Below are 20,471 nucleotides of genomic sequence, written 5' to 3' on the forward strand. Positions count from 1 at the left end.
TTGGGAGTCATGTCATTCGGCTTTCAAGCCTCACTAGCAGTCTGCCATGCCCATAGCTAGAGCAGTCGAATTCCGGCCCTCATCAATATTACCCTGCATGAGCTCCACATTGCGGGTAACATGCAGCAGCGGCTACCATGGTCGTCAGTCGAATTGCCAATTGCATCTGTCGTCGTTGTGGTGGCGCATCACCTGCGCCTGTCCTCCCCGCCGGGCTTTACTTTTGCGGTTGCTGAGGGAAACACGAGCCAACGGCGTCAGAACACAAGACACTCCAGGCATTCCCAAACTTACCATCCCACTCACCGCTAGACTCAACTGCGGAAAGTCCCCACAGCCTGAAACAGACCGTTTGGACAACGCACTCGTACCCGTTGCGGCAATTTGGGGGAGCAAAGGCCGTGGATGGACTTCCATGTTGACCAACTGTCGGAGCGAAGCGCACCATGTTTTCCGCCGCTGTTCCCCTCAGCAACCGTAGATTTAATGCTTAGTATGAGATGACCCCGATCCCGCCTCTGACCGGAACACCCAAGGCGCCTCCCCAGCTAGCTCAGGATTTATGGCTACATGGATCACCTTCTGAGGTGTCAAGTTGCGTGGCCTGACCCCCTCATCTCCGCAATATCGCCTGTCGTCTCGGAAAATATGGGCCTCCGCATCCACGAATGCGTTTTGACAGCAGCAACCTGCGCGTGTGGTGACGGGCACCTTGGAGCACTTTATTGAGCAACCAAATGGTGGTGGTAAAAGTCAGGGCAAATGTCAACCTCAACAGACGCATGGTCATTCAGCGTCCCCACACATGCCCTCTGTAACGAAACTAGCCGCGCAAGCAGTCCCTTGGAACATGCAGCCAGGAGATGGGTTCCTGGATTGGGTTGTTGATGGCCTGAGCACCGCGCGCGTGAGCGACTTGCTGCACAAAGACTACGGGTTCGGCTGCACGAGTGTCTCGAGATACTCGTTACCGCTTTAAACTGTGGCACGCTCTCTTCAATGTCTTTGGTATGAGTTCTTGCGCCGCTGGCCCAACGCTCCTCAGGTCTTGGTTCTCGTGGTTTAGAGGGTCTCTCCTTCTCCGATTGGTTGGCCTACCCACAGCGCTTCTAGCCCTTTATCTCGAAGTCTACGGCAGCTCCCCAGCCGCCGCCTCGCTTATTCTTCACCGACTCGCCCGCCGCGCTCGTCTCTCAACCATTCTCTGTACTCTGAAGGACGGACAGTATACCAGCAATTCCATCTTCTACCTTGGGGGAGCAGACTCGATGGACAGAGCACAGACACCGACAACCCTGCATGACAAAGGGGCGGACCCGTCATCCCAGTCGACTTTAATATCTCCCGACACCCCCAACTCGAACACTTCTTTCCAACCCTCACCAACCAAGACGATGCCGTCGCATTCTCGGTCCAAGACGGTCGACGTCGTTGGCCAAGGCAAGCGCCTATCGCTGCAGTTCCCTATCCAGCCGAGCACAGGCATCAGTTCGCCAACCTCGTCGACACGATCGCGCCCGCAATCATGGATGAATGGGGCTACGTCTGTACATTCGCCAGAGCCTGAGGATTCTACCTCGGAGACCAATATCCTGGCGGTCCTTGCTGCTCAAGAGCGCTATGTGCTCGAGCTGAAGGAGGAACTGACAAAAGCCGAGGCGGATTTGAACATGCTCAAGACGCATTGGACCCACCACGAAGCTAACAAGCGTCGCAACGAGGTACGCAAGGTTGCTGCGCTACAACCGCTGAATACATCGCTTGCCAATGCTCCAACGGGCCAATATGAGGACGACGGTACCAACCTGTGGATGCAGAAAGAGATGGAGCGTAGAAGGGCCCTGCTCAACCACACCAAGACGTCCCAAAGAAAGGTCTTGAGCGGCTCGCGACATCTACGAACGCTATCTCTACTTTCCCCCGATCGCCTTCAGTCGCCATCATTCCACCAGCCGCTCGACTTACAGGATGACCACTCTTCCGACTCGCGACCACAGCTTCCTACGAGGGCGTCCACCTCGTCAGACATCACACGACAAGTCGTCAGCGCCGGCGAACATGACCGGTACGATATGGGTGGCATGCCGACGATACAGCGTGAACAGCTCATCCGCGCTGGCACACAGATGGCGGCAGACTTCAAGAAGGGGCTGTTCACATTTATGGAGGATATCCGACAAGCGACTGTGGGCGATGAAGCCGTCAACACGGCAGATGGCAATACTGGCATAGCAAGTGTCAAAAACCTCTCCAAGTCTGGCCGAAAACTGTCCGATGGTCGCCCAGGCCTCAATCGGTCCGCCAGCTCGAAGAAAAACACACAACAGCTAGGATCCATCGGCGACGACTTCTGGAAGGAAATGGGTCTGAGCGAGCCCAAGACGACTGCAGTTAACAAGAAGACGCACGCACTCAAGAACACAACCACCCCGCAAAAACAGATCCGCAAAGTCGCATCCGAAGAGGACTGGGCCAACTGGGACACGCCGAACGAGTCACTTCTGGTGGATTTGGGAGACTCCAAGGACAGTTCAGACGAGTCGGACGTGCAGACGTCGCCGGTTTCTGGACCAGGTAGCTCGCGAACCAGTACCAGCACGAGGTACCACTCTAAACGTCACGACTCCAAAGCATCATCGCTTACATCGATTACCCAAGAAGACATGGCTCCCCGAGACCAGAAGCGCAGTTCCATCCCTTGGCCCGATATGACCAAAGTGTCGCCAAGCAACTTGAAGCGTACTGCATCGCATCTGATGAGGGAGTGGGAGAAGCAACTTACGCCGCCTCCAGAATCGAGGAGCGAGGATTACTCGCACGGCGATTTTATGAACTGAACGTTTGATACAGTAGTTGCTTTTAGCGATTTAGCATTATGACGCAACGCCATTAACCGCATAGTCTAATTCAGTAGTGCAGAACTTGTTGAAGAGGTGGCTTGGTGTGTGGAAAAGTTCTCGAGAAAGCATGGCGTCGGCGTAATGGCATATGTTCTTGGATGTAGCTTCGGATAGATATGTACCGTCGTTGGAAGCATAATGAGAAACCGATTACTCTTATCCATGTCTAGCAAGCAACTGGGCTGGATTGTGCGTGGCGACTCTGTGCGAGTGGTTGCCAAGCCCCACAGCCGCGGTATGTTCCGTCCTCCGCCCGAACTCCGCAAAAGTTCCACACAGCGGCGGCGCATCGCACCCACCTTTGCAACAGCATCCCTTCTGACCCACGTCCGCTTCTTATCGCAGTCGTGAACAGCCGTTTCCCAACATGTCTTTTCCAGGCGGAATAGGAGGGGTAGGCGCAATGCCAGCTGCCCTGAACCCTAATGCAGGCATGACGGAGCAAGAGCAGCAGATGGTGAAAGCAATGCAAATGGGCATGGAGTCTTGCATGGGCAAGACAGTAATGGCAGGCATCATGGGTGGTGGTCTGGGTGCCATGTTTGGACTCTTCATGGCCTCGGTATGTATTCAAACGACTGCAATGTGCGCAACCATGAGGGCAGACATGACTGACATGGCATGGCCAGATGCGATACGATACCCCAATGTCACAACCCCTCCCCACAAACATACCAGCTACCAAGCCTGCCACTACAGCCCCTGGCGCGATATCAATAGCAGGCGTTAAGCCATCAACCCTGGCTACAAGCAACGTCAACTCCGCTTCCGCAGCGACTCTCACCACAGCGCCCTCTGCTTCCGCCACCGCTGCCCTCCCAAATCCAGCCGCTACCGCAGCCGTCGATATCAAAGACCTTCCGCTTCGCCAACAACTACGAGCTGGTCTGCGCGACATGTACCGATCCTCCATCTCCAGTGGACGCAACTTTGCCAAAGTCGGCGCCATATTCTCAGGCACTGAATGCGCCATCGAGGGCCTACGAGCCAAGAACGACTTGTACAACGGCGTGGCCGGAGGCTGTTTGACAGGTGGAATATTGGCAAGAAACGCAGGCCCGCAAGCTGTGGCCGTGGGATGTGCAGGTTTCGCGGTTTTCAGTGCAGCGATTGATGCGTACATGCGTATGCCCGAGGATGAAAGGAGCAAACCCATTGCCTAAGTTTTCACCTTTGAGGAAATCTTGAACACTACGGGCGAGAGCTAGGACGGCGTTGATGTAATTCATGTATGTGTACTGTATACCACAAGCGACGTTAGGATGGACTCGCAACTTCAGCATTGGGCGGCGTTTGAATGATAGATCTCATGAACATCTCACAACTATGACCAAGGACAAGTCAGAATTACTGGGTAGCAATCGAGGCCGTAACCACGCACACATGCAATGCATGCAGATCGACTTGACAACAAATCGGCAGCCCAAGTCTTGTCTATAGCAGTCATAGCCTGTCTGCTGCCGTTCCTAGTGTAGCCAGCCAATCAAAATTCGCGAGGGTTTTCACAGCGAAAAAGTCGCGCCCCACCGCCACCATTGCGAAATCTTCCACCACGCCAGCGGCACAGCCTAGTCACATATCAACGATCAAAAATTCGTGTCATATTTGGGGCATTAGACTGTGTCAAATTTCCGCCCATTTACGACAAACAGACAGATTTCGAATACTCGGCTGCGATTTGCCGCCCAGATCACAAAATAATGGCGACGCCTAATGCAACTCAGCAGAAACCGATTCACTCGCTTATTCTAGATACTGGTCCGTTGATCAAGAATACCGTATCGATATCTACCATCATCAACGCGGCCGAGGAACTATGGACCACCCCTGCCATTCTCTCTGAGATCCGCGATGAAGCGACACGATCACGTGTGCAGACGACGCTCATTCCATTTTTGAAGATCAGGAACCCTAGTCCTGCGAGTTACGATGCGGTCATTGCATTCAGTAAGAAGACGGGTGATCACGCGGTTCTGAGTAGACAGGATTTGGGTATCTTAGCTCTGGCTTATGAGGTGCATTGTGAGAGGAATGGGGGGAACTGGGGTTTGAGAGAGTCGCCAAAGGGAGAAATCAAGAGAAGGCCCGAGGAAATCGAAAAGGAAAACGAAGAAAAGGCGCAAATGGAGGGCTCTTCCAGCTCAACAAAGAAGCGCAAGAACAGGCGAAGGGCGGCTAAATCAGCCGGCAACACAGCTGAAGACGCAGCTGAAGAAGAGGTGGAGGGCGGCCAGGTTGACGCCGAAATCGCTGAGCTAGAGGCGGCAGACGAGGGTTGGGAACAGCCTACAGGCAAGCGGGCAGCCAAGGCTAGAGCGCCCAAATCCACCAAGTTCAACTTCAAGCCTGCGGAGGAGGTCCAAGACAGCCCACAACAAGGGAAGCAACCGGAAGAACAATCTTCGTCAGCTGAGGTAGACGAAGAGGACGGCGGTGTAGCAGTCACTCGTGAGCAGATTGAGGAACAGATACATGAACAGGTCGTTGCACAGGTCCAAGATCAAGTCCATGAGCAAATGCAAGACCAAGTTCACGAGCAGCTTGAGACGCAGGCTCAGGGAGAGCTCGATTCCCAGGCTGTAGAGCAGGTTGAAGAAAAAATTGAAGAGCAGGTCCAAGAACAAGTTCAAGAGCAACTTCGAGAACAGGCTGGTAACCAAGGGCTGATCGAGCAATCAACCGCAGTTGAGGTGCCCACCACCAACATCCACATTGAGCAGGAAGCAGAGCTCTCACTCACAACTGAACAACCTGGGCATGAGCAGCAGCCAGGTCAAGAGGTCAGCTCAGATGAGCCGAACCTAGAGCGAGATATGGAGGACCTCTCAATCTCTCATGGTGCGACTCAACAACCTACGCCCCCGACAACTGACGACTCAGCTGTGGACTCGGATTCAGATGGCGACTGGATAACGCCCCAGAATCTCACTGAGCACCAAGCCAAGGACGGTGCCATCCAGCCCCAGATCCACACATCCGCCAACCGCCAGCTAGATGTAGCAACCATGACCATCGATTTTGCGATGCAAAACGTGCTACTCCAGATGAACCTGCAACTCCTCTCAACAAACATGCAGCGTATCAAAAACGTCAACACAAAGGTGCTCCGCTGCCACGCATGCTTCAACATCGTAAAGCAAATGGACAAACAATTCTGTCCCCGCTGCGGTCAAGCGACCCTGCAGCGTGTGACTTGCTCCACGAACGCTGCCGGAGAGTTCAAGATCCACTTGGCCAAGAACTACCAGTACAACAAGCGAGGCGACAAATACAGTATCCCTAAGCCTATTGCTGGTACTGCGAACACCAAGTGGAGTCATGGCCAGGGCGGAGGCAAAGGTGGCTGGGGCAGAGATCTCATCCTGGCTGAAGACCAGAAGGAATACACAAGGCGTGCCGAGGAAGAAAAGCGGACTAGAACGAGGGATCTCATGGACGAGAACTACCTGCCGGGCATCCTGACAGGTGATCGAGGGAGGGCTGGCGGCAGGGTCAAGGTGGGTGCGGGCAAGAATGTCAATTCGAAGAAGCGGGCTTAGACTGCTGATGTGAGCGGTCTGGAACGAAGGTATTTGAGGGTGTGTTGACACTGGCATAGGTGGATTTGGATGGTTTGGTGCGGTGCATGGGAGGATCGGGTCGTCCAGTTCTTTGGGATTGGGGGCGTAATGGATTATGGCGAATGGTGTTGGGCCACGATTGGCGGATCACCGGATTTCATGTCTCGGGTAGACGAATGATATGCCAAAGGTTCATATTTACTGTTTCGGCATGCCGCTCCTGTCGTCATTGATCCCGTTCGACTGTAGATCAACCCACGTCGAACCACCTCACGAAGGAACCACCCCCAAGACTTGCTTCCTCCTTCCTCTCTGCGCCGCACATTTGTATCTTCAAAGCATATCAAGAACCATCACGATGCATGCACTTACATGTCACCATTCAACGAGGTACATGCCAGCTTTGTACTAGTCTATCTACTCGATTGCCAATGCACTTTCCTATCCTTATGAACACACCGCCCAACAGATTGCCATAAGATAAAAGTGTGTGGTGGAATGTTTTGCCGATCCCTGATCCTCCATGTAAGGGTCGGAGTTTCACGCACGGGCGGCTGTATGTTGGTATCGATTGAGCAAGTTCTACACCGCCTCATCACATCAGTCACTGCAGTAGTTTGCAGACCCGTGAACCGATCGCGCGCCTCAATACGTGGCTCGTTTCAGGCGCGATCTCGTGCTGCAAGCTTGCATAGTAATTCCTCCCATTCGACAAAATACGCCTACATTCCAGATTCGACCCATATTGAATGTGCCGAATCGGCAGGGTCGCAGGCTGCAAGGATGCGGTTCAGTAAATCCTGATGGGACAATGCCTTTGTAGTCTGGCACTGGGGTTGCGGAATACGATAGGATCGTGCGGTATCTTGGCTTGCATTGTCAGAGTTGCTCGAAAGTGGCGTAAATCCTATCAGCTCACTATGACCTCGAAAATACCATGTGCATTGGTTCGGCGTACGCCCAGCTCGTGGTCGGCGATGATATTTGTATAATGGCTGTGGTCCGCACTCCACCTCAAGCTGAAGGCGCGATACGGGTTCAGGCGAACGACATATGTTTCGTTAGGCCAGTGGTATATCGTCATACGGAGTTGCACGCTCTCGTGTTCCCCAGCCGTAAGAACGTGGCGTGTAGTGACAGCCGAGTTCGTGCGACAGATAACCCTTACATAGCACTCACGTGGACTGCGCCCGAACGCCTCGCTTACGTCAAATACATTCAGCTAGGAATATCGTGATTGGTTCCGGACAACTTTGGCAATGCAACTGCGGCTCGGTATTCGAGGCGATGAACGTGTGTCGGCAGTGCAGTGCGAAAGGGCGTGTCGGGTAAATGATGCAGCGCCTCGAGACCCCAAAATGTCGAAGGAATTCAATACTGGGAGGCCAATGACGTGAATGGCATGGTCCGACAATCAAAAAGGAGCTTCCTGTTCTTCATCACGTCGCGAAAGCCGTAGTCGACTTGATTTTGCTGTCTGGAGTATTTGTCCGTTCTAGTCTTTTGTTATGACCATGGCAATTCTTAGTATCCTCAGCTCTTGGACATCGCTTCCTATATCATACCTCAGGCTTGTATGTTTTCTTGTATTGTTCCTCCTTACCATCTCCGCGGCCATAGTACTTATCTTATCCCAGCTGTCTAGGTCTCTCTACGTCCCTGGGCGCACTGAGAGTCCTAGGCCACTCGTCCCTTCTGCGACCAAGAGTGGACTGCCCGAGGCTCGAGATCACCGTACAGAGATCATTGATCGTCTTCGTGGCCAAGAAATTTACGTTCCGGATGTATATTACATATATGCCGATTGGGTTGCCAAAGTACATCCACATGTCCAAGTGTTAAGGGATCACCTAGAGGGATACTTCCAAAAGTTCATCAGCACAGAGAGTCAAAGGAAGAAACAGCGCAGAGTGGACAACGGCCTCTGCGTAGGATACTTCTGGACCCATGTCGAGCTAGAGAAGTTCATCGTGTTAGGAGAACTGGTAGCTTGGGTAAATGAATTCCATCTTTCCGATAGTTCTCTGCTGACATGGAGTCATAGTTCTTTTTTTGGGATGATGAGATTGATTGCGGCACTCTGACCAACGACCGTGACAAGACCGAAGCGTACTGTAACGATACACTCAACTTCATCCGATATTGCTTGCAACCAGAACTCGATACCGAAATCCCAGCGCCAGGGCGATTGCACAACTGCGGTCCATGGGTCAATATAGGAAGGGCGATGCAGGAAGGACAATCGAAGGGTACGACCAATTAGTGCTTGCACTGTGTGTATCAGCTAACAAATGTCGCAGAGGCACGCGACCGTTTCGCTGAAGCCATTTACGACTTTATTCTTGGCGTCCGAACGTCTCAGGCTACGTGGGCTCAGGTAGGAAGTTTCCTGGGACAGATTGCACGTAAGATCTAGGCTGACTTTGTACGAGCACTTTTAGGGCATGTCCACTCTAGATGAATACACAGCGCGCCGCTTGAGAACCGTTGGGACCAACCCTTGCATCGCTGTTATGCAATGGGCCTACGGTCTCACACTGCCCTCATCGGTATGGAGTCATGAGGCTTTAATAGCCATAACACGCGAGGTAGCTATCTCGGACTTCCTCTGGAACGACATCGTAAGCTTACGGAAGGAAATCGATGATGGCGATATCGATTCTGCAATCCCGGTTATGGTCTGGAACGACGGATGCAGTGCGCAGGTCGCCGTCGATCGATGTGTGAAGATGGTGGAAGAGAGCTGGGCAAGACTGTTGGATGCAGAGAAGCGGTTGCTGGAGGCAAATGCTCAAGAGCCTGAGCAGATCAAACGCAGTGTCGAGACGCTTATCGGCGGGTGTAAAGACGTATTGGTTGGACATATGGTCTATTCGTGAGGTGCCCGCAAACTGCGTCAAGGAGCGTGCTGACTTCATACTAGTCTCAAGATTCCGCGCAATATGTCGGTGGCGAGGATGAGCGAGATGGACTGCAGTTTCCGCGTCGTGCTATAAAGTCTGGCTGTTGAAAACGCCATTTCGGCAGGCTGTCTGATAGGGTATCGTGCTGTGAGTGGGAACGACACGTTCGATCGAAGTGGGAAGGCTTCCTCTGGCGCTTCGCATAGTCTACATAGAACTTGTTCCACCAACAGAGCCTACGCAGCCGCGGACTTGTGATGGAGGCGACTCGAATCGTCTTCCAGCCGAGATCAGAGTGATCGTGGCCCACGAGAATTGCTATTAGCGCGCGCTCCTTGTCTTGTGGTCGGCGTTGAAGCAGCGATACGAGGTCCCACTCCGTGTGAGCGCTATGGCCCCTATTGACGGACGAAGAGGCGGAGGGGCGGCTGGGTGCTTGTCCTCGGCCGCGATGCCAAGAGACGCTGCAGCTATGCTTCGCTTGGGAGTATGGATGTTTGAAGTCGGAATGTTTGGAGTGAAGTTGAGCATCGTGTGTCGTTGTGCGACCCGTTTTCAGGCAAACAATGGGCATGATGCCGGTGAAGCGTGATTGGCCGGATGGCGAGATTTCCGTCTTCGACGAGGAAAGAACGTGCCTTTTGTCTTAGCTTCCGCAGCCGCTATCAGATCTCACCCCGATTTTGGTTCAGACCTCATGCCTTGCTTAAACCCCATCCTTATACATCTGCCAAAACCCATGAGCAAGCGCGCCGCTCCTCTTGACGACTGCACTCGTAGACAGGCGCTGTGCTTGACTGGACTGAAGCGCTTCTCCAATAGTCACGCCGCTTAGCGACATGCTCCGAAAGCCTATCTTGCCCCTTCAATCCGCATACGCTTGTCCGCCCAAGTACGGATGCGCCCACATATGATACCGGGGTCATGCGATGATCGCGATACCGACGGGCGACTTCCCGGAGCCGAGCCGTTTGAAGGACATCTGATTCGAAAGTTGCCGGAGCCGGTAGCTGGGCTGGCAGCACGTGGATAATACATGCCTCGCAGCAATGCCGGGTTGGTCCAAGTTCCCAACGATTGTCATCGACCATCGAACGCTGGAAAGCGGCATGAGGCTTCTGGATCCTGATCCTCAGGCTGAAGTCATCTTGGGCGTCATCTCTCCCCAGCGCAGTTGGTCTTCGTCTCGTGTCGCACCAGTCTCTTCTTCCAAAGTGTGCACAGCAGGACACGTAGTAGTGTAGCCGTTGTCGTCCCGTCGGCACTGTCTTGGCACGACGCTCCAATCTTGCGCCCATGGCGCCAATAGCGCGTCTTTCCAGGTTCCTTTGTCATGACCTAGGCCTAGCTCTTGCGACTGGTCTCTGATAGCGGCCTTTGGTTTCCGGCCAATCGTAACAAGACTTTGGGCTCTCGAGGTCTGAGGGCCTTGGGTGAAGCAAAGGTGTTTCGATATTGCTTCCCAGCCACCGAGCATATTGCTGCGGACAAGCTCGGCCGTCGGCTGCAAGCAGCATACACCCACGGAGGGACGATCTTCTTGGCTGTGCTGTATTCATCTTGGCCTGCCAACTGGGCAGCTCCTCGCTGCTGATTCACGTCGTTGCAGGAACAGTACTAGACTACGGTGAACATTTCTTTGCTTTTGTACGGATTCCATAGGGGCTTCTTCCTGGATAGAAGCATATACACCCAAGGCGACGAGGCCACACATACCGAATGCACGATGCGATTTGCCCCTCGCTCGGCCACGGCTGGGTGCTGACTGTTTAGACGCTCGAGATCTCTGTGCGGGGTCATATCATGAGTGTGCCTTATCTGACCGGCTTCTAGATTCGAAGGAGGCCGCGTGTGCGGCAGTGGGGGGTCGATTTGATGGAAAGCGTTCCGTTCGGTGCGAGCACTCGAGGCAACGCGCCTTTCGATTGGGGACATCGAGCCGTCGAGGTGTGTGCGCATGACTTGCGACTTCACCCAGTGTGCCGCTCTATGTCGACCGGTCAGCGTCTGCTCGCAATTTCGCCTGTTTGCGTCGCTGTTGAGCGTGTTATGTGAAATGACAAGGATTGGCGTCCGGTGAAGAAACATTTACGATGCACGTCGCAGGAATCCGCCTCGTCTTGCCGCCGTTTAGGTAAGGGTACATCCCCGGTGCAGCCGGACGCTCCATTAGTTCAGCAACCTCGCCAATGGAAAGTCTGCAGAACAGCGTGGAAAAGAGCAAAAGAAGGCAAACTTGCAGCTGGCCCTTTAGGTAGCCCTAACGCCGCACGCCTTGGAATGTCAGCCTCATCCTATGGGCGCCTACTTAAATCTGGCATCTCCTTGCTCTCCAGAATCCCAGAGGTCGCAAGATTCACCAAATCTCGAAAAGAAATTGAGTCAACTTACAAATATCGCTTCGCAAGGCCGCCGAACGGGCATGAATGGCTGGATACGATTGCCGTTGGTCAACATCATAAGCGCCTATAGAGAAACACAGTGCCCGGACGCCTGCTTATAACCCCTCTTTCTCGCAGAGCCGCATCTCTACAATTGTCGCCTCGACACACGTGCACATCTTATCGTGGCAATGGTCTGGCCATAGAAGAAGAGCAAGAGCAGGCATCATCATTCCTTTACTATTCACAAGCTTGACCAAAGAAGAAAGAATGGTGTTTCGATGTCTCCTACAGCATATCACTAATCGGTTACCAAGCAAAGTACATGCAACCGCACCACATTTTGAGTGCTAACTCCCCGCAAAATTGACAGTCTTCGAATTGCAGCAATAACATCAGTCTGGCCCAGGACTGGGCAAGCTTCTTGCTCAGCCTATCCGATGGACCCGCCTGAGGATTGTGTAGCAATAAGTGCCGTGGCGGCAGACGGCACACATACAGGGCGCTTCGCTAGAAGGGATCCACCCTTGATCTTCTCTTGGGTTGGCGCTCTACGACTCCATCCTGTTTGGTTCGTCGGTTGGAACCGGCTGTTATGCTGCAGGCAATGGGACATGTTGAGCGCCATCCACGGTCGGTCGGTACCGATGCTTTTTGCTGAGACGCAGCTGACAAAGTCAACAGCTGTCGGGACCAAAGGATCTCACACTATTGCCATGGCACAACATGGTCTCGATTTGTTACCATCTTCAAGAAGCCACGAACATGGATACGGAATCGGCAAAAGTCGTTTGTCCATACCGTCCCTCCGGTGATCCGAGACAGCTAAACAGCTACACTGATCAGCGGCGAGTAGATGAAACTGCCCACAGCGGGGTAGGAGATACTGGGCTGATAACCTATGGCCTACGTATACGCTTGCTGCAGCCGATGCAGGATCCCGCGCCATGCCTGTTTGAGAGCATCTCTAGCTTATCAGAGGCTGCTCCGAAACTGCTTGACAGGCCCCGTCCCGCACTGTTGTCATTTAGGAGCTCGTCGTCTGACCTCTGTGACTGGGATGAGTCGTCTTGCAAGCAGTAGATCGCAGAGCCGCATGACGAAGAGAAGGATAAAGGCGTGTCGAAATGAGGGGACCACAGTGGGTTGGAGCAAGGCAGACGCGTCCAAAACAAAGCCACGTACACCACACCGTTCATCCAGGGTACACTGCACAGAGACGCACGATGGCGGGCAATTATCCCAATTCGGTGGTCAGTTGTATCGGCTCAAACATGTAGTGCTTGCTAAACCGTCTTTCTAGCCACCATTCATCTTTCAAATTGACGAGATCGTCGAGAACCTAGGGGATGCTCCTGACCAGCTAGATTGCCATGGTATGTGGCAACCTACTACAGCCAATCATGCGAGTCATAACTATACCGCCGGAGTGAGTGCCTCGGGCCGGACCTGGCTCTGCGATGGCCTGCAGATACGCGAGATCACGTTGCCAACGACTGCTCAATGGTACAAGACATTTTCGGTGTATTATGCGTCTGGAGCCGGATTCTGGGTGTTGAAAGGAGACGCACGCAGTCCACCAGGTGACGACGTTTTCCACAAATTGCGGTTCAACTACTATGCGCACCCTCCCGAGTCGTCTTATCTGACTCATACTGGACAATACAACATGCTCCGTGTGCAACCCCAGGAACCATGGGCGAATATGCTCCTGCCTGACATATACCATACCAATGCTGCTCCGTCAAGTGCCCAGTGCGGTGGAATTGTGGGCGAACTACCAATTTTCCTGGCTCTGATGGCCTTTACGACCTCTCGGGAGTATCTCCCCTCTGTTCTGCCCCATCTGTTCACTAGAGGGAACTGGGTGACCTCGCACATATGGCAGTTAACGAGTCAGTCTCCTGGCCCATGAACACATGCAGTCTCATACTGACTACTGCAGGAACCGAAAGGCGGGGTGTTGTCGTCAAAGTGTACAATTGTCCAGCAAACATTTTCCCCCAGAGTCCTATGGGCTCCACGCCCACTGATCTCTACAACTACGAGGTTGGTCAAACTGCCAAGTACTTTTACTGAAGAACATGCTGGTATCCGGTTCAGCTCTTACCCGCAACGCCTCGCCCAGATAGTTCAGACATACGTTGTGCCATTTGGAGAGATGATGTTTTGGGAAGGTAGTCTGGCCTAAGTGGTCTCACCCGATTCTTAGCCAGTCAAGTCCTTTGTATCTTTTGCGCGTTTTTTATACTTGGCATCTCCTAGGAGGTACCCACGATATCTTGCTTTGCCACCTCTCATGTTTCATTCACAGGCTGCAAACTACCATTACGTCACTCATGAACCCAGCTAGCTATCATACGTTTTCTAAATACAATATTGTCAGTCCGATTCCAAGTAGGCATCTCCGATGAGCGCAGTGAATGCTACAGTCATTAGCGACTTGACCACGTTCCGGCATATTCGAAAGCTAAAGCATGAGTTGAAAAGTCATGTTATACGGGTATCACAAACGACCTAATGACATATTCCTGCTCTATGAGCTTCCCATGCCCCAGACAACGACATTGCCATCACCACCACCACTACACCACTCCCTCCTTGTTTTACAAAAGGCCACAGCGGACACGACGTCCTTGTTCGCCTTTGTCGGTACAAGGGGTGCTGTGCCTTTTACTTGCCTCATCTCGGAATGCTTAAACTTGTACAGACACGTTCCCTCCAACATATCCCACGCAAACACCATGCCGTCGTCACTTCCACTGATGACTACGCTGTCGTTGAGACCTAGCGTACTCCTGACTCTCAGGTCTTTGTTCACGAAGGCGTCGTCCTTGTAGATCTTGAGCAGTTCTCCATTCGTCCGGTCCATGAGTCGTACAGCGGAATCGAGTGAACTGACCAAAACCTCGGTGCCCTTTTTACTGACAGCCAAACTCGTGCAACTCAGCCCTACAACGTCCACCTGACACATGCCCATTCTGAGATCATAATTCCTGATGCGGCCGTCGACGCTGGCCGCCAGAATCTCGGCGTCGTGTATGGCAACATCAGATATACTGTCTTTGGCGTCTGAAAGTGTCATGATGGGCTTGTATGCGTTGGACTTGGTGTCCCAGATTCTGACGGTGCCATCAAATGACCCCGTGGCTATGATGCTGTCGCCCTCGCCTCCGAAAATGCCGCGGTTCACACGCCCAGCATGGCCAGTCCAACGGCGCACCGTCTGGGCCGTCTGCACATCCCAGAGGAAGACTGTTTTGTCGCCTCCTGTGCTCACAAACTTGTCGTTGGCTGCGTTGACGTCGATGCTAAGGACTTCGTAGCCGTGCGCCGTGTACTTGTTCACGAGACCTGGGGGCGGTTGTGAGGAGGCGGTGGGGGCGGTCGAGGTAGGCGGGGCCTTGGATGGGTTGTAGAGACGGATGGTGCGGTCTGAGGCGCCAGTGAGAATGTAGGTTTGAGAGCCGGAAGAGTAGGCGACAGCATGAACGATGCCGGCATGGCCAGTCAACCGGGCGATGGGCTTTGTCGGGAAAGACATGTCGATGTGGTCAACACCTGCAGGCTAGATAGGGCAAGCCTAGGCATACACGGGCGTCTGCGAATGCGTCTGTGTCGTTGGAAGATGGTCGGTGTATGTGTTAGATGCCGCAGCTACAGAGACCAGGCGCTCAAGGCATCGCGAGGTAAAGGAGATGAGAACAAGCTAAGGAGAGAAGCTGTTGGGCTCTCGCTGATCGGAACTCTGGCGAGGCTCTACTGCAAGAGAAAGACGCGCATCGCTGTCGCGCAAAGGGCGATGCACATATGTGAAGACGCTGGAAACCGAGACACGCGCATTGCATCCGGTACCTGCCAAGGCCGGGGTGGGGCGATGACGCTCGATTAGCTCCCGCGACTTTTTGGGGACCGCCAACCGCTGCCTATACACATCTTGTCGACAACCCCCGAGGCCCCGCAGCGTACATACATTTCAGTCGCGTTTATTTTGCTGAAGAGTTCACACAACTCACACAAACACCTCAGACATAGCCGATCATGTCCCTCCAGCAACTCAACGACGCCCCCAAGGCCGACGACTTCACCCCGCTATCAGAACACCAGTCGCAGACCCCGACGTCTTTCTTCGGCGCCAAGCCCGTACTTCACGCTCACTATGAAGCCATGACTCTAGTCGCCGCTGCCGATCAGCTGAAGCAAGACGCGGCGTTTAGCAACTTCAGCTCAAGACGCGAGGGCGACGAAGACTTTGTAGATGGCATTGACGTCTGGGTGTCTTCCGAGTAGGTATCCCATTCAGTTACCCACAAAAGAAAAGCGCTAACCCAGAGCTCCAGGAACGTCGTTCTATTCCAGAGCACACCCTCTCCCGTCGGCGTATCCATCCCATATCCTTCTCTCGCCCTCCACGCAACCATGAAATACAAGACTACGATTGAGGCGCTATACGTGAACATATCGCTCAACGACGCCGACACCGTCAACGACGACGACGATATCCACATGCTCGAGATCACCCTGCTGCCCCCGTCGTACACTTCGAAACCCACCGAGACATGCATCACAGACCTCTTCACCGCGCTGAACACCTGCGCAGACCTACATCCCGACCCGGATGCCAGTGATGACGACGGCGATGACAGGTTCGACGACACAGCGCCCGGCGCATCAGGTTGGATAACAGCCGAAAACATGGACGAGTACATGGACGAAAATGGTAACTTCAGTGGCATGGTCATCGGAGAAGAGCTGGGTCCCGGTGCCGGAACAGTGAGACCAAGGGAAGACACCGAGGAAGGCTCGAATGGTGTAAATGGTACAGATGGGCACGAAGGAAAGTACTATCGCACCGGCTGAAGCTTTTTACATGGAGAGAGTGAAGAGACGTCGCAACGTCAACAATGAACAACAAAACGATACCCCAGAGAACGCTTCCATAGGGCTTCAATAGCATTGACTGTGAGTGATCTGCCACATCTAGCATAGCCATTCTCACTAGAACCCCAGAACAACACCGCCGCAAATAGAAGAGACTGCGAGCTATTCACCTCACCACACCCATCTCCAACCGCTTCTCACCTCCCACAGCTTCTTTCGTATAGACTGGCAAAGGCTCTTGGATCACGCCGACTTCTAATCCCTTCTCTGCATCTGTCCTCCCTGCCGGCCTGCCTCCTGCTTTTCTTCCCAGCTCCCACTTCTCAACGGTAGTACCAGCTTTTGTGATTCGCCGTAGGCGGCGTTGGTAGAGGAGAGAACTCAATACGATGATACCGAGAAGACTGATGACGAGCCCGACGATAATGGCGGTGCGAGTTGACTCTTTGGTAGGCTCCCGAGTAGGACGTGGGCGTGTGGATGGCATGGCAACAATAATGCGAGACACGCGCTTCGAGAAGTGGTGAACCGATTACTGCTTGTTCTTGTGTACTGACGAAGCTTCCTAGCACGTGTAGACCGTCTTGAAGCATGTACCTTCGGTAAGGCGATGAAGAATCTTGCTTTACCCAATCAGGAGATGTGACGGGTGTAATGACTCAGTTCAAGTTTCCATATCTTCTGGTTGACCATATGTCAGTACTTGACTTCCTTGTCGCTAATCACTACAAACAGAACGAGGACGAAAGCTTACAGCAATGGTAACTCAACAGATTCATAGACCATCCATTATTCAAGAAAACTCAAAATGGGTTATCGTGAGTAGAAGATATAAAAGCCACAAGCTCTACTCTTCTCATGTATCAGTATGCGCCTACACCATACTAGTCTCACGACACAAGGCTGACGCTTGATGTTGCACAACGCCCACACCGATCTATGCCCAATCATCTTCTCAGTCAGACCGGTTGGTCTCACGTCCCACCAATCGCAAAATAACATGTGCCAAATCGGCCCCCCCCCCCAGGGCGTGTTTGCCCAGATGAAGGCTTGATGCAGGAGCTAGATGCGTCGAATTTCCCCTCTTCTTCGCCTCTGCAGATTCGCTGCTTATCGCCGTTGTAGGTCAGACTCGAGCCTCATCTCTTGGCTCGGATACCGAGACCGGTGAGCGATTGTATGGAAAAAGGAAACTTGGCATGCTTACCACTGCACGCATGGCAAGGAGTAAGTGAGGTATTTACGGCAGTCAAATGGGCATCAGTACCTCCTGCAGTAGTCTTTTCCTATCTTCTTGGGGGGGACGCGGGAAGGGTCGGATAGGGAACTCGTGGCCGAGTTCTTGCCACAGGTGCAGATTGCTGTACGGCGTGTGCGTACACCGGTGGCAATTCTGTGGATGTATTTCCGTTCGTTGGCGGACAGTCCAAGCCCGATGTACGCCTACTAGTCTTCATCGCTTCTTTGTATGTCGGGAGCGCATCTTCCCGGGATTGTCCTACTGCGTCTCCGCTGCCTGTTGAAGTACTTGCGTGTTCCTCACGTATCCGTCCAGTCGCAGCTCCTTCTTCTGCAGCCTGCTGGCTGCGCAACTCGCTCAAGAGTAGTGGCCTTGCCTTCTCTCGCTTATGAGACCACTTGGACCGTGAGATCCGACGCGATAGCAGTATGAGAATAATGACAGCGACTACCACGCCAATGATAATTCCAACACGCTGGCCGATTGGCCATCCATACCACCCATCTGTCCGACATTTGTTGAACCTTGATTCAACACAGCTAGAAATGGAGGTTCGAGCTGGAGCTGTGTACAAAGAAGTGGGGTACAGCACATCCCAGATGTCCTGGGTTGATGTAGGTGCAGGAGTATAGATGCTCGTCGAGTAAGGCTCTCCTCCATTGCAGTCAGTTCCGTTTTGTGCGCCACGGGTACAGCGCACGCTGTATCGGTACGGCATCAGCACACCAAAGTCCGATGCGCCGTCTCGCGGTGTGCTAGATACGATGAACAATTGACTCTTGACGCTTGGACGATTCATGTGGAGCGGGACGGTCCCATCAACTACGTCGGTAGTCATGTATATGGCAAGTGTACATGCCAGACTTGTGTTCTCCCATCCGTCGCTTGGTTTGGGCACTGCAAGTCCTTGATTGACTTGACCGGATTGCGGAGTCCAACCAGCTATCTGATCGAATGCCGGAGATGTCGATTGGACGACTTGGATGTCGCCACCACAGAAAGGCCAACCTAAATCGTCTGTTCCTCCTCTTTTCTCACCGTTCTCCAAGGGAGGACACACCAGACAATATATCTGTAGCGAATGGATAACATCTGTCGATGCAGTAACGGACCCCTGGTTCGACCCGATCACATTTGGTTCTATGATGTCGAGTATCTGAATGGGAGCGGTCCCTGGTCCAAAGCCATCGGTGGGGTAATTGTCTCTGTCGTCAAGCAGGTATTGCAGGTATACCCGCATCTGATCAGACGGGTTGTTGCCAGGTTTGAATGGCGCATCGGTGAATGCTGGCCAAGACGGCAGATCTGGTCCAGGAGCAGGAAACTCGAATTCAGGAATGTTCGTAGTCATGGCTGTTACTATAGTGGTGGGTCAATCAAGATGCGCGTCACTACCTTGAAGGTTTGACAGGACGAAAGCCGTGCCATATAGGCCTCCAGGCACCGAGTTGGAAAGTTGCGACCTTTGCCTTTTAGGGATACCAAGGACTGTATCCTTATCGTACAGAACGCCACAGCGTAAACAAAACCTGTTATTCCAGTCTCGAATTCCATAGCCGAGAGGATGCATCTGCAGGATTGGTGGAAACGCTATTGGCATTGCCTTGCAAACCCTCTTTCATGAGCCGCATGACATTCAGGCTAGGATGCTATTGCGCGATGGCTTGGTACGTTCAGCCTTGTAGGGCTGTTTCCATGCCGCACACCCGCATGCCGAGCGTGTGATGCTACTCGTTTCAATCGCCTAGCATGCCAAGTTGAGAGGCAATCCGGCGAAGAGTCTAGACGTGCAAGTACAATGGCAACCCGCATACTCATGCAGGGCGTACTCTGACATTTCGACGTACGTTGAGGTGATCTGGGCGCTCTGAAGACTGTTTCTTTCTGTAGCATTCATGTTGGAAAGATAACCTCCAATCTTGAACATGTGCTAGAAGAGAGAAGTATGAGTAGTGCATAAGATGTGTCTAGATGTCGTGACTGTGGCCAGAGAGGTATGGCCTTTAACATTTATTCAGAGGTGCATCCGCCATAAGAAGCTGCAAGGCTGCACAGATTAGATAGACGTCTCTTCATAGACAAGAATAACAAGCCGAAGCCGGGGAGTGAATGGACGTGGAAGGGGTGCAAGCTTCTTAATCACACGCATCCGTCAGTCGTGTTCTGCGTATTCGTGTGAATTACGCGGCCCTATCCGCCACATCCGGGCGCCACACTGTGGCTAACCAATCAGCCACACTACGACTAGGATCATGACGTTTGTCCATGCGCTCAGTAAGGTTTACGCAGGGGCGCAGTTGCCATGTGATTGTTTATAATCGCATGAGAGCCCTGGAAAATCGTCACTCATGCAAAGATACGCTTATTGCTATCGAAAGTCATATATTGTTGTGACTGCTCAAAGCACAAACAGCCATCAGTCCTGAACATCGCAAACGCATCGTCAAGTACACCCAGGAGCGAGAAAGAAACAAATCGCGAAGATGATTAAAACGCTCCTCTTGATCCTAATCACAATCTTCAGTAAGCCCTCTATCCGTCCTTATCTTTGGCGAAACTTCTACTAACAAATACATAGTTCCACCCGTCGGAGTCTTCCTCGTAGC

The 20,471-nt window shown here is 52.9% G+C and overlaps 4 protein-coding genes across 4 annotated transcripts in view; all 4 read left to right on the forward strand.

Moving 5' to 3' along the window:
- Positions 1-1,394: 1,394 nt before the first annotated feature.
- ACET3X_003092 (uncharacterized protein) lies at positions 1,395-2,837 on the forward strand (the record flags this gene model as incomplete). Its single annotated transcript, XM_069449907.1, has 1 exon — positions 1,395-2,837. The coding sequence occupies one exon, from the start codon at positions 1,395-1,397 to the stop codon at positions 2,835-2,837; it is 1,443 nt and encodes a 480-aa protein (XP_069309639.1).
- A 430-nt stretch (positions 2,838-3,267) lies between these two features.
- On the forward strand, positions 3,268-4,063 carry ACET3X_003093 (uncharacterized protein; the record flags this gene model as incomplete). The annotated part of the gene is made up of 2 exons (XM_069449908.1): positions 3,268-3,462; positions 3,530-4,063. The coding sequence occupies 2 exons, from the start codon at positions 3,268-3,270 to the stop codon at positions 4,061-4,063; spliced, it is 729 nt and encodes a 242-aa protein (XP_069309640.1).
- A 537-nt stretch (positions 4,064-4,600) lies between these two features.
- Positions 4,601-6,439, forward strand: ACET3X_003094 (uncharacterized protein; the record flags this gene model as incomplete). Its single annotated transcript, XM_069449909.1, has 1 exon — positions 4,601-6,439. One exon carries the CDS (start codon positions 4,601-4,603, stop codon positions 6,437-6,439), a length of 1,839 nt encoding a protein of 612 aa, XP_069309641.1.
- A 1,535-nt stretch (positions 6,440-7,974) lies between these two features.
- The window catches only part of ACET3X_003095 (uncharacterized protein), a gene marked incomplete at both ends in the record, with an annotated part of 29,520 nt that continues 17,023 nt past the window's right edge, over positions 7,975-20,471 (forward strand). Inside the window, 3 exons of the mRNA XM_069449910.1 lie at positions 7,975-8,034; positions 8,098-8,454; positions 8,505-8,709. Coding sequence (XP_069309642.1) covers positions 7,975-8,034; positions 8,098-8,454; positions 8,505-8,709 — 622 coding nt within the window. The remainder of the gene's footprint in view (positions 8,035-8,097; positions 8,455-8,504; positions 8,710-20,471) is intronic.

The sequence above is a fragment of the Alternaria dauci genome, chromosome 2, assembly GCF_042100115.1.
Source record: "Alternaria dauci strain A2016 chromosome 2, whole genome shotgun sequence".
Lineage (NCBI taxonomy): Eukaryota > Fungi > Ascomycota > Dothideomycetes > Pleosporales > Pleosporaceae > Alternaria > Alternaria dauci.